General features: G+C 44.7%; 1 protein-coding gene across 3 annotated transcripts; it reads left to right on the forward strand.

Moving 5' to 3' along the window:
- The first annotated feature begins 171 nt into the window (after positions 1-171).
- Positions 172-11,149, forward strand: LOC124041033 (chromodomain Y-like protein). Of its 3 annotated transcripts, none has more exons than XM_046358193.1 (7): positions 172-434; positions 5,839-6,658; positions 7,433-7,698; positions 8,075-8,247; positions 8,642-8,852; positions 10,016-10,159; positions 10,679-11,149. In XM_046358193.1, the coding sequence occupies exons 1-7, from the start codon at positions 411-413 to the stop codon at positions 10,835-10,837; spliced, it is 1,797 nt and encodes a 598-aa protein (XP_046214149.1). In that variant the 5' UTR covers positions 172-410; the 3' UTR covers positions 10,838-11,149. The 3 variants fall into 3 exon arrangements, with proteins under 3 accessions (XP_046214149.1, XP_046214150.1, XP_046214151.1); XM_046358194.1 differs by having other exon boundaries at positions 10,016-10,117; XM_046358195.1 differs by lacking the exon at positions 5,839-6,658.
- The last annotated feature ends 2,503 nt before the right edge of the window (positions 11,150-13,652 follow it).

The following is a 13,652-nucleotide window of genomic DNA, read 5'->3' on the forward strand; positions in this document are numbered from 1 at the left end:
AGTCGATTAGGATGGCTAATGTATTGAACATTGACTCCCTTAATATACACCGAAGCGAGAGAAGAAGAAAACAATGTATATACATTGTGCATCAGTGAGCAACCAGCAGTCTGTCTATGTATCAGTCTGTCTAGGTCCCCCCCCAAAAAACGCATCCTTATGCGCAAAATATGCGCAGCTGTGAGAGCGCAAAAAATAACTAGTTCGGGGACACAGACCCCCAGACAAAAAAAGTTCACATGCTGGGCTGGACAGCACAGCACACCGAGGACCAAGATAATAACGTTACGAGGATTGGGCGTAGTCCAAAGAAACCTGAAATTGGGCTTCATTACATCTTGAGGAGAAGAAGGTGCCTTCAAACCAAAAATAGGTTTTGATAGGCAAACGGCGAAGATAAATTGCTCATAATGGCCTCGGAAGAGCTTTATGAGGTGAGTTAGCTAGCTTACTATCGACTGCTAGCTAGCGTTATCTGAAATGTTTATTTTTTGTTGTTGTTGGTTTGTGTATTTAGCTAGCAAGCTACTTGCCTTGAAACATTAGCTTCATATAAAATGTCAGCCCAGGACTCGTTGCCACCTTAAGAGTAGTAATGTAGGTCGAAGTCCACATTTTATTAGCATGAGGAGCTGCTGTGTGATTAGCTAGATATGTTGTTGTTGTTGTTATTAGATGCGGGCAGCGATAGTCACGGGGTCTGTTGTCTTCTTGGCCAGTTTTAAGTTGGGTAACTAGTGAGCTTTTTGTACTTTCCACTCTGTTACAAGTTGCACACAGATTGTGCATCACTTCTCCCAAGGTGTAACTTACTCCTAATAATGATTCACATACAATTGTGGCCAGGTTTTTTTGTTTTTACATGCCAATCCGACATTTTTAGGCGTATTCTTTCAGACATACTATTCAATTACTATTCTATATGCAATTCTGTGAATGCTTTCCATCTTTAGTTAGTAGGCTAATTATTATAGGTAGCCAAGTCTAGCCCTATCCTTTATCTAGCCCGTGTGATATAATGGCGTAAAGTTAGTTTCAAACTCAACATGCTCATTGTCTTTCTATCACGTTCAGGTTTGCCATATACTGGTAGTTAAATTGCCTACATTGGAAATCTTACCCACAGAGCTTTCACATTAGAAACAGCAAGACAGTAAACATAGGCTGACACACAGCCACAGAAATCTGATATACATATTAGTACATATTGGTCCTTCTGTAGCTCAGTTGGTAGAGCATGGCGCTTGTAACGCCAGGGTAGTGGGTTGGATTCCCGGGACCACCCATACGTAGAATGTATGCACACATGACTGTAAGTCGCTTTGGATAAAAGCGTCTGCTAAATGGCATATATTATTATTTATTATTAGTACCATCAAAAGTTGACACACCTTCTCAAGGGTTTTTATTTTTACTATTTTCTACATTGTAGAATAATAGTGAAGACATTAACATGATTAAACAACACATTATGGAATCATGTAGTAACCAAAAAAGTGTTAAACAAATCTAAATATATTCTATATTTGAGATTATTCAAAGTAGCCACCCCATTGCCTTGATGACAGCTTTGCACTCTCTTGGTATTCTCTCAAACAGCTTCATGAGGTAGTCACCTGGAATGCATTTCAATTAACAGGTGTGCCTTGTTAAAATTTAATTTGTGGAATTTCTTTCCTTCTTAATGCGTTTGAGCCAATCAGTAGTTGTGAAAAGGTAGGGGTGGTACACAGAAGATAGACCAAGTCCATATTATGGCAAGAACAGTTCAAATAAGCAAAGAGAAACGACAGTCCATCATTACTTTAAGACATGAAGGTCAGTCAATACGGATAATTTCAAGAACTTCATAAAGCGCTATGATGAAACTGGCTCTCATGAGGACCGCCACAGGAAAGGAAGATCCAGGGTTATCTCTGCTGCAGAGGATACGTTCATTAGTTACCAGCCTCAGAAATTGCAGGCCAATAAAATGCTTCAGAGTTCAAGTAACAGGCCTTCGTGTTTGAATTGCCGCTAAGAAACCACTACTAAAGGACACTAATAAGAAGAAGAGACTTGCTTGGGCCAATAAACACGAGCAATGGACATTGGAAATCTGTCCTTTGGTGTGATGAGTCCAAATTCTAGATTTTTGGTTCCAACCGCCGTGTCAAGTGCTCAGCATATGTGGGAAATCCTTCAAGACTGTGGGAAGCTGGTTGAGAGAATGCCAAGAGTGTGCAAGCTGTCAAGGCAAATGGTGGCTACTATTTTGATTTGTTAAAACACTTTTTTTGGTTACTACATAATTCCACAGTTTTAATGTCTTCACTATTATTCTACAAGGTAGAAAATAGTTTTTAAAAATTAAGAATCCCTGGAATGAGTAGGTGTCCAAGCTTTTGATGGTACTGTTTGTGTATATATACACACTACTGTTCAAAAGTTTGGGGTCACTTAAATGTCCTTGTTTTTGAAAGAAAAGCCAAACATTTTATCTATTAAAATAACATCAAATTGATCAGAAATACAGTGTAGACATTTTTAATGTTGTAAATAACTATTGTAGCTGATCTTTAATGGCATATCTACATAGGAGTACAAAGACCCATTATCAGCAACCATCACACCTGTGTTCCAATGGCATGTTGTGTTAGCTAATCCAAGTTTATATTTTAAAATGCTAATTGATCATTAGAAAACCCTTTTGCAATGATGTTAACACAGCTGAACACTGTTGGATTTAAAGAAGCAATAAATCTGGCTTTCTTTAGACTAGTTGAGTATCTGGAGCATCAGCATTTGTGGGTTCGATTACAGGCTCAAAATAGCCAGAAACAAAACGTATCAGTCTATTCTTGTTCTGAGAAATTAAGGCTATACCATGTGAGAAATTGCCAAGAAACTGAAGATCTCCGCGCAAACTGGTTCTAACCAGAATAGAAAGAGGAGTGGGAGGCCCCGGTGCACAACTGAGCAAGATGTCAAGTACATTAGTGTCTAGTTTGAGAAACAGACGCCTCACAAGTCCTCAACTGGCAGCTTCATTAAATAGTACCCGCAAAACACCAGTCTCAATGTCAACCGTGAAGAGGTGACTCTGGGATGCTGGCCTTCTAGGCAGAGTTGCAAAGAAAAAGCCATATCTCAGACTGGCCAATAAAAAGATTAAGATGTGCAAAAGTACACACACTGGGCAGAGGAAGAAGTGTTATGGACAGACACATCTAAGTTTGAGGTGTTCGGATTACAAAGAAGAACATTCATGAGACGCAGAAAAAATAAAGATGCTGGAGGAGTGCTTGACGCCATCTGTCAAGCATGGTGAAGGCAATGTGATGATCTGGGGGCGCTTTGGCGATGGTAAAGTGGGAGAGTTGTACAGGGTAAAAGGGATCTTGAAGAAGGAAGGCTGTCACTCCCTTTTGCAACGCCATGCAGTGGACGGCGCTGAATTGGAGCCAATTTTCTCCTACAACAGGACAATGACCCAAAGCACAACTCCAAACTATGCAATAACTATTTAGTAAAATGGCAGTCAGCTGGTATTCTGTCTATAATGGAGTGGCCAGCACAGTCACCTTATCTCAACCCTATTGAGTTGTTGTGGGAGCAGCTTGACCGTTTGGTATGTAAGAAGTGCCCATCAAGCCAATGGGAGGTGCTTCAGGAAGCATAGGGTGAAATCTCTTCAGATTACTTCAACAAATTGACAACTAGAATGCCAAAGGGCTGTAATTGCTGCAAATGGAGGATTATTTGCCCGAAAGCAAAGTTTGAAGGACACAATTATTTCAATTAAATCATTATTTATAACCTTGTCGATGTCTTGATTATATTTTGTAACTCATTTCGTGTATGTTTTCATGGTAAACCAGTACATTTCTAAGTGGCCCCAAACTTTTGAACGGTAGTATGTGTGCGTGTGTATATACATATATATTTGAAATCAAAGCTGTTGCAATTGTCTAGTTAAATAAAGGTTACACACACACACACGATACGAGGAATATCAAAAAGTAGGCTAATGCAATAAACAGGCCCAATCAGCCATGAAGTCATCTATTCAGTAGTCACACTACTTGCCTGTTGGGTAGAGTAACTGCCTTTTAATGAACCCAGTGTTTTACTGATGTAGCCCAGTGCGAACCAGGAGTGGTATGGTGTTGGTATCCTGTGTATCTAAAGAGTTAAAGGAGCGTGCATTGTGGCTCGTGAAATGATCAACATATGAAGTGGACAGCTTTTTATTTTCGACGCAGGGCACCGGTAAAAGTTGTTCTCTGGTGTCCCGTTTGGACATTTTGATAATCAAATCAAATTTATTTATATAGCCCTTCGTACATCAGCTGATATCTCAAAGTGCTGTACAGAAACCCAGCCTAAAACCCCAAACAGCAAACAATGCAGGTGTAAAAGCATGGTGGCTAGGAAAAACTCCCTAGAAAGGCCAAAACCTAGGAAGAAACCTAGAGAGGAACCGGGCTATGTGGGGTGGCCAGTCCTCTTCTGGCTGTGCCGGGTAGAGATTATAACAGAACATGACCAAGATGTTCAAATGTTCATAAATGACCAGCATGGTCAAATAATAATAAGGCAGAACAGTTGAAACTGGAGCAGCAGCACAGTCAGGTGGACTGGGGACAGCAAGGAGCCATCATGTCAGGTAGTCCTGGGGCACGGTCCTAGGGCTCAGGTCCTCCGAGAGAGAGAAAGAAAGAGAGAATTAGAGAGAGCATATGTGGGGTGGCCAGTCCTCTTCTGGCAGTGCCGGGTGGAGATTATAACAGAACGTGGCCAAGATGTTCAAATGTTCATAAATGACCAGCATGGTTGAATAATAGTAAGGCAGAACAGTTGAAACTGGAGCAGGAGCATGGCCAGGTGGACTGGGGACAGCAAGGAGTCCTCATGTCAGGTAATCCCCCCCCCCCCCTCCCCCAAAACAAATTATGTACAGAGAATAGGAAAAAGGAGCAAAGTTCATCTGTATTATTGATGTTGAGTATTTACCACCTTATGTAATGTTTGGGATATATAAGATACGCCGTAAGAGTGTCTGTGCAAAAACCCGATGCAACTCAAGAAGTGTAAATAGTTTGTGTCAAGTGTTTGCATACGGAAGGAATATGTTTTGGAGAGTCTGTGAATGTAAAATGTTGCAACTGTGGTAGGGATCTTATTTTCCGAATACCCAGAGTGCCCTGTTTAGGGTGATAAAAGGTTGAGGTGTCAAGGATCACGATTGTAACAGCAACTCACCTATAGTGGAGGTGGGTGAAGAGAGTTGAAGGGGGAAAAAGCCACCGTGCTGAAGAAGATATGACAGTGGATGTTCTACGTCAATCAAGTGATCTGGATACACTTATTGTGAAGAAGGTGGATCTCGTGACATTTTTTTTATAGCAGTTAGTAATTGTACTGCACAAGAAGTCCAAGAAGCTGGACATCCATTATATCTGCAGTTGGAAGTTGTTTTTTTTTGCTTTTGCCCACCACAGCAGCTACGTCCGTCTCCCAATAGTTACTGCAGAAGCACTACATTGACTACTGTCGCCAGGAAATGTCCCACCATCGCAGGATTCTGAGCCTGTGTAGGGACCTGATTTTAAAAACAGAAAAGCAGGCTGATTTTAGCTTAACATTTCGTTATTGATAGTTTGTATGGATTTTTTTTTATACCCCCGCATTTCTTTCCTTTTTAGTAGGTAGCGGAATGCACATATAAATTGTTGCTAACGCCATTATACCGAAGAAACATTTGCCCAGTGCGGGCTATAGCCTAGACGTTTCAGTCTCATTGATCGTGACTTAGTGACTAGTCACTGCCAACTATTTTGTTTAATTCTGTCACAGGTTGAGAAAATTGTGGACAAACGGAAGAACAAGAAGGGAAAGATGGAGTACCTGGTCCGCTGGAGGGGGTACGGATACGAGGGGGACACCTGGGAGCCCGAGTCGCACCTCTCCGCCTGCATGGAGTTCATTCACCATTTTAATCAGTCACACGGCGAAAGACCGAGAGACGGCAGTGTACTGCGCTCCACTCAAAGCTCTCCCAGCACGGCCCACAGCCACAGTTCGAGCAACAACGCCCGCAAACAGATCTGCAGGCCTCAGCCACTCTGCGGCAATAGTGGAGCAGGAGGCCACGCTTTAGGGAAACCCGCCTCTTCACCCACCACAGCAGCTACGTCCGTCTCCAAACGGCCGCAGCAACCACAGTTGCCACCACTTGACTCTAGCCTGGCAAATTCCAAAACGGACACACAGCAGCTTATTTTGGGCCAAAAGTACAGTGATTGCACTCCCTGTGCCATTTCTAGTCCAAGCTTCACAGGTGGACCTGTTGCTTCTCCAGTGGGCACGGCGCGTCGGAGTATGGACCTGGCCAGGTCCGGGATCAAAATCCTGGTTCCCAAAAGCCCCATGAGCAGCTGGGTGGACTCTGAAGAGTCGCCCAGCGAGGCGGCCCACAGTCTGGAACAGGGGGGTCAGGAGCAGGACTCTGTGCCCCCAGAGGTGGCCCTGTTGGAAAAGCCCCTGGGGTTGCTGCTGGGGCCCGGGGAAGAAAGGGCACGCATGGGGACTCGGCCCAGGACTCAAAGCCAAATCCCATTGATCCCTCAGCCAGTCCCCGTAACACCCACATCCATACGCACCCTCAATGGGAAAGGTAAGGCTTTTTCAATAGACTGCAATAACTGTTGTTGTGCTGTTTACTGAACCCAGGTCTTGTAGTTGTACGTTCAAAAGTCATCAAATCAAATGTTATGTCAAATGCTGAATACAACAGGTGTAGTAGACCTTAGTGAAATGCTGAATACAACAGGTGTAGTAGACCTTAGTGAAATGCTGAATACAACAGGTGTAGTAGACCTTAGTGAAATGCTGAATACAACAGGTGTAGTAGACCTTAGTAGTGAAATGCTTAGTTACAAGCCCTTAACCAACAATGCAGTTAAGAAATAAAAGTACACATTTATTTTAGAGCAGCAGTAAATGGCAGAAGCCATTGTTGTGTTGCCTCTGATCGTACCTGTTTTATCATTGGAGGACCAGATGCTGCTTGAAGTAGCGTTGGAGGACTTACGAAGGTACAGACTTCTCATTCTGGTCCATGTAGACCACAATGCCCTGAGGGGAGTGATTGGGGACACTACCATGCAAATCTTGACTCCAGTCCAATTCCGTTTCTCCCCTTTCGTCTCAGTGTTCACTCATTCGTTATCAATGAACTCAAATTTGGTGCACTGTTCATCTACTGTTGAGTAGAACAGAAGAGAAGCCCGGAAAAGCACTGAGACCTACTCATGACATGCAGTAAACTATTCAGCCTGTTCCAGATAGTTAATCTAGCTGATTATTACAACCGACAATATTAAGAAAGGCAGAAAAAGCTTCCCATTTCCATCCCCCTGTATCTTATGTGGGGTTTTTTAACCACCAGGTACATCGACACTCATGGAGGCTCTGGCAACCAACGGGACGGCTAGCCTGCAGAGCGCCGTGGCGCGAGTAACAGCTGTCTCCGGAGTGGCGGGGAAACGGCGCTTCGAAGAGCAGCGCTCGGTCTTCGACAAGCGCCTTCGGTTCAGCGTAAGGCAGACGGAGAGTGCCTATCGCTACAGGGACCTCGTCGTCAAGAAGCAGGACGGCTTCACCCACATCCTGCTCTCCACCAAGACCTCGGAGAACAACTCACTCAACCCCAACGTGAGTCATACGCCTGCTTGTCTTTCTGCCTGCCTGTCTTCGCCCTGACAAAACAATTGTTTTACAACGTGACAGTTAGTAGTACTTTTTATAGTTTTGTTATGCCAACATTTCCAAAACATTTGGTAGTCAAATATAATTGATGAATGTAAGCAAAATTTCTTTAAAGAAAGTCAAATACTGGTCCTTCAAAAATATATTGGGTTGGTTTCCTGGACACAGAGATTAAGCCTTAGACGAAAAAAGTATTTCCAGTGATCATTCTCCATCGAAAGGACTTCTTAGTCCAAGATCAGGCTTCATCTGTGTCTGGGAAACTGGCCCATAAAAATGGATCATATTTTTTGAATTCCTCTCCCTCTTTTGGCTGCCTCAGGTGATGAAGGAGATACAGAGTGCCATGGCCACAGCGGCATCAGACGACAGTAAGCTGGTCCTACTGAGTGCCGTAGGCAGCTTCTTTTGCTTTGGCCTGGACTTCATCTACTTCATCAGGCGGCTCACCGACGACCGTAAGAAAGAGAGCATCAAGATGGCCGAGACCATTAGGTAGGTCAGAAGGCTTACCTCTGTTTCTATTTTTTTTGTATGTGGATGATTTTCAAAAAGGGAGAAAAATATATTTTTTTTAAAAGGTCGGCAGGATAACTCAACTTCCTCATTTCTCGATTGTCCAAACATCTGTCCTCATCCTCCTTGTCCCCCTTATCTTCATCTGCACTGATTAAATAAAACAAAATGGTGGAAGCTCATCATTAGGCTGTCTTTTCATCTCTGGTCAGTTCTTTCAGGTCAGTGCAAATGACAGATTGTCTAGATATCACCGGTTATTTTTGAAACTGGTGATAAAGATGAGTAGAATGCTGTGTTGTAGTGTCAGTCGTTGTAATAATGCCACAGAAGATGGTGATTCAGGCCCAGTCTGTTGTTCTCATCCTGTCAGGACATTCGTGAACACTTTCATCCAATTCAAGAAGCCTATCATCGTAGCCGTGAACGGACCGGCGGTGGGCCTCGGAGCCTCCATCCTCCCGCTGTGTGACGTGGTCTGGGCCAACGAGAGAGCCTGGTTCCAGACGCCTTACACCACCTACGGACAGACACCCGATGCCTGCGCCTCCGTCACCTTCCCTCGCATCATGGGCGTGGCCTCGGTGAGTTGATGCTGAAAATCCTCCACATTCTCAGAGGGGGGAGTTGTTTTACACAGCAATACAGATATTGTTTGGGGACCTGGTTTTTAAGTGTAGCACTTTTAGAATTTCTTTGCTGGTTTTTCGCTCCAGGTCTAGGTTTAATCTGTGTCAGTGATTTGGGGCTGGCGGTTTCTAGATCACATTGTACTGCTGCGGTCGTGGGTTTGAATCAAAGTATCCGTGCTTCACAACGGGTATATGAAGGTTGGGTTTTGATTTGACTATGTCCATTTTCCCCGCACTAATGCCGGCTGGTACAGTACACCACTTTCAAAAATCCTAAACATATCTGAGCCTCTCACGTTAAACGACCGTCTATCTTGTATCGTTTTGTCTTTCCCGAACGTAGTGGTGTGCACACTAAACGATCCGGCTCAGACTACAAGATTCCTCACTTGGTCGTGACGATTCTCCATACCAAAGCTGTCTTGTGAAAACAATGATGTGATTTAGGTTGTTAAATGTAGCTAGAACGATCCGTGGCTCCAAAGCAGTCTCGTAAACGTTTTCAGTCCGAGACATTCACGCTTGCCATTACAGAGTTTAAATATCTAGCCCTAGCATTTTGAATTGAATAACATTTCTTGTGAATATCAGAGCTGTAACGATTTGACGCTTTGGTTAAAGGCAAGTACAGACTCATACCAGTATAAATCGTATAGTGTACACCTGACTTAACATGGGGAAAACAGCTGCGGTGATTGGCTCTCTAATCCAATAGCATAGACAGTGAGACAGACAGGTCCATCAGCACAGACTTTGTTTACATAAGACAATACGTTGCACATTTCTTTACTTCAGAAATACTGCACCAAACACATTATCTAGATATCAAATTGCTTAACTAAAACATCCTAAAACATCATTTATTACAGATTTCTTTATCTTAGATTCATTCTGGGGATTTTGAGGAAGTGAAATAGGCTTTCTACAGTGTCTCATAGGGGACAATCATCATTAACCAAACTGAATTGGTCAGGAAACACACCAAGACTGAAATCTAGTTTGTCAAATGAGTAACAGAAAAACTCTTGCTCGTCGTGTTCAGTGGCTCGTTAACCTCCCTCCCTCTTCTCCCTCCACTTCCCTCCCTCTCCCTCCCCTTTCCCCTCGTCTCTCAGGCCAATGAGATGCTGCTGAGTGGGAGGAAGCTGACGGCCCAGGAGGCCTGTGCTAAAGGGCTTGTCTCCCAGGTGCTGTGGCCCGGGACTTTCACTCAGGAGGTGATGGTTCGCATTAGGGAGCTAGTCTCTTGTAATTCAGTTGTAAGTCATCCTCTTTCATTTGATTTTTGAAGATTTAAAAAATATATACATTTCTACACAGTCACAGTACGGCCCCTCCCCAGCCCTCGTTGTCCTTCCTCTTTTTGTTCACGTTTTTGTCTCATCAAAACCATAAACATCACGTCACTGACACTCATATATATGTATACACACACACATACACTCTCTCCTAGCCACAACAGTGGCCACTTGAATTGTTAGCTTTTCAATGTCTCCCAACCTGAAATGGAACCAAGAGTGTGTGTAAAAATAAATAATAATAATTATATAATGCAATTAGGAATACATTGAATTGAGATCAAGTCACAATATCTGGATGTTGCAAAATTTCTCATGATTCATCTGTGCAGACATTGTTGACATAAGAGTGACCTCATGTCCCACAAGGAATGGTTAAGCAAGTCTATGCCAATAACCTTTCAATGCATCCATATCCATCAGTCATTTTCCTTTCCTGTTTTCCCGCCGGGTGGGGTGGGGGCCTCTGCTGCACTGTAGGTCCTGCGGGAGTCCAAAGCACTGGTCCGAAATGCAAACCGGGCCGCCCTGGAGCAGGCCAACGAACGCGAGTGTGAGGCGCTGAAGAGAGTTTGGGGCTCCTCGCAGGGGATGGACTCCATCCTCCAATATCTGCAGAAGAAGATAGATGAGTTTTAAGGAAAGCATGTATCCCCCATGTTCCCGAGCCCCATTCAGTGGGGGGAACCAGACAAACAGCACTGGGAGTGCAACCGGTTCAATCTGCAATCTGTATGATTAATTTTATGTTTGTGTGTGTGTGTGCCCATTGAGACATTGATGCTGGACCTTTAAATCTTCCTAGCATCCTGGTGACCATATGTTAACTCTTTACCACAGTGTTTCCCAACCCTGGTCCTCCAGTAGCCCCAACAGCCCAACCCTGGTCCTCCAGTAGCCCCAACAGCCCAACCCTGGTCCTCCAGTAGCCCCAACAGCCCAACCCTGGTCCTCCAGTAGCCCCAACAGCCCAACCCTGGTCCTCCAGTAGCCCCAACAGCCCAACCCTGGTCCTCCAGTAGCCCCAACAGCCCAACCCTGGTCCTCCAGTAGCCCCAACAGCCCAACCCTGGTCCTCCAGTAGCCCCAACAGCCCAACCCTGGTCCTCCAGTAGCCCCAACAGCCCAACCCTGGTCCTCCAGTAGCCCCAACAGCCCAACCCTGGTTCTCCAGTAGCCCCAACAGTACACATTTTTATTGTAACCCTAGACAAGCACACTTGATTCGACTTGTAAACAAATCAGGACTACAACAAAACTGTACTGTTGAAGGTACTGGAGGACCAGGGTTGGGCTGTTGGGGCTACTGGAGGACCAGGGTTGGGAAACACTGGGGTTGGGCTTTTGGGGCTACTGGAGAACCAGGGTTGGGCTGTTGGGGCTACTGGAGAACAAGGGTTGGGCTGTTGGGGCTACTGGAGAACCAGGGTTGGGCTGTTGGGGCTACTGGAGAACCAGGGTTGGGCTGTTAGGGCTACTGGAGAACCAGGGTTGGGCAACAATGTTGGGGGGTACTGGAGGACCAGGGTTGGGAAACACTGCTCTACCCACTGCTCTTCCCTGGCCCGCCCGAAATACCATTCCACATTACAGGTTCAACTAAACGCGGCCTAGATTGAAAGGGCTGGAGGGATTGGAGGAGGTGAAGACATTGATGAATACACAAAGTATCTTGCATAGTGGGGTGTTTGTCCTACTCACCTCAGGATTGATTTGGATGGGATGTTGTATCAACATGGATCAGAATTTATGACAACAAAAGTTCACATTGAAAACTTTGACAAAAACCTAGGCGACTTTCCATTGTGGAGCCTGCAATAAGATGTAACTCTGAACTCTTGGGAAAACAGCACCGCCCAGTGGATGGGAGGCTTATTGGATTCTCCACATTGACCCCTGTCAAGCTTTCCATTCAAAACAGGATTTATTGCTATTTGAACTGAATGGAGGCCGGGATTAAATTTAAAAGGTGCGTTGTCGAGAAGTGTACTACACTTGACTTTTAAAAGGTCATTTTAAGCTTGAGCCGTCATCTGTAGCGTTCACCATGAATGCCATCTTCGAACGTCAGGGTAACGGCCTTTTAAAAGACTCATTGTCAACAGTGCAGTGCCTTATGAACAGCACACGCCTTTGTTTGAATCCAGGACAGAGTATGTCAGATTAATTTTTAACACAGCTCCTGACTGTGTTTTTTTCCTTTTTGTCTAACTGATATCATCTGTAGATGATATTTCACCCAGGTCATATTTTTGTTGTTTTATTTGGCTTGGGGGACTGGATTTTCCACCAAAAAGTTTCTATAGTAAACAGGATTTTTTTTGTTTTAAGTTAAGACTTTATTACAATTTAATATTCTGCAACTCCTGATTTATTCCATCCATGAAACATACGCAAAGGAGCGACAATTACAAGATTCTGATACAATGTTTATGAATGCAGTTGTGACGAGGCTAGGGTACACGGTTCAAGGCTCAGTTGTGACGATGCTAGGGTACACGGTTCAAGGCTCAGTTGTGACGAGGCTAGGGTACGCGGTTTAAGGCTCAGTTGTAACGAGGCTAGGGTACGCGGTTCAAGGCTCAGTTGTGACGAGGCTAGGGTACGGGGTTCAAGGCTCAGTTGTGACGAGGCTAGGGTAAGCGGTTCAAGGCTCAGTTGTGGCGAGGCTAGGGTACGCGGTTCAAGGCTCAGTTGCGACGAGGCTAGGGTACGCGGTTCAAGGCTGTTGCGACGAGGCTAGGGTACGCGGTTCAAGGCTCAGTTGCGACGAGGCTAGGGTACGCGGTTCAAGGCTCAGTTGTGACGAGGCTAGGGTACGCGGTTCAAGGCTCAGTTGTGACGAGGCTATGGTACGCGGTTCAAGGCTCAGTTGTGACGAGGCTAGGAGGCTCAGTTGTGACGAGGCTAGGTTCAAGGCTCAGTTGTGACGAGGCTAGGGTACGTGGTTCAAGGCTCAGTTGTGACGAGTCTAGGGTACGTGGTTCAAGGCTCAGTTGTGACGAGGCTAGGGTACGTGGTTCAAGGCTCAGTTGTGACGAGGCTAGGGTACGTGGTTCAAGGCTCAGTTGTGACGAGTCTAGGGTACGTGGTTCAAGGCTCAGTTGTGACGAGTCTAGGGTACGTGGTTCAAGGCTCAGTTGTGACGAGGCTAGGGTACTAGCTAAAAGCAGTGCCTTGTTCTTTACTCCATTTTCTAATGTCAAAATGTGTGTTCTGATCTGAAGCGATTATCAGTGAGAATAGCCTTTAATCTCACCACTCAGTACCATGGATATAGGACTTTTGCAGCTTCATCATATCTCACCTTGTTTTTTTGTTGTTGTTGCATCGAGAAAAGGATACTTCTAGAATGCTGTGGAGGCATTCTATTTACATTAGTCAAAACCCTGGGGGGGGGGGGGGGGAGATGTACAGCTTTTTGAGTTTGTAAAACAAAACTGTTATTCGCCTA

This window comes from Oncorhynchus gorbuscha, linkage group LG08, assembly GCF_021184085.1.
Source record: "Oncorhynchus gorbuscha isolate QuinsamMale2020 ecotype Even-year linkage group LG08, OgorEven_v1.0, whole genome shotgun sequence".
NCBI lineage: Eukaryota > Metazoa > Chordata > Actinopteri > Salmoniformes > Salmonidae > Oncorhynchus > Oncorhynchus gorbuscha.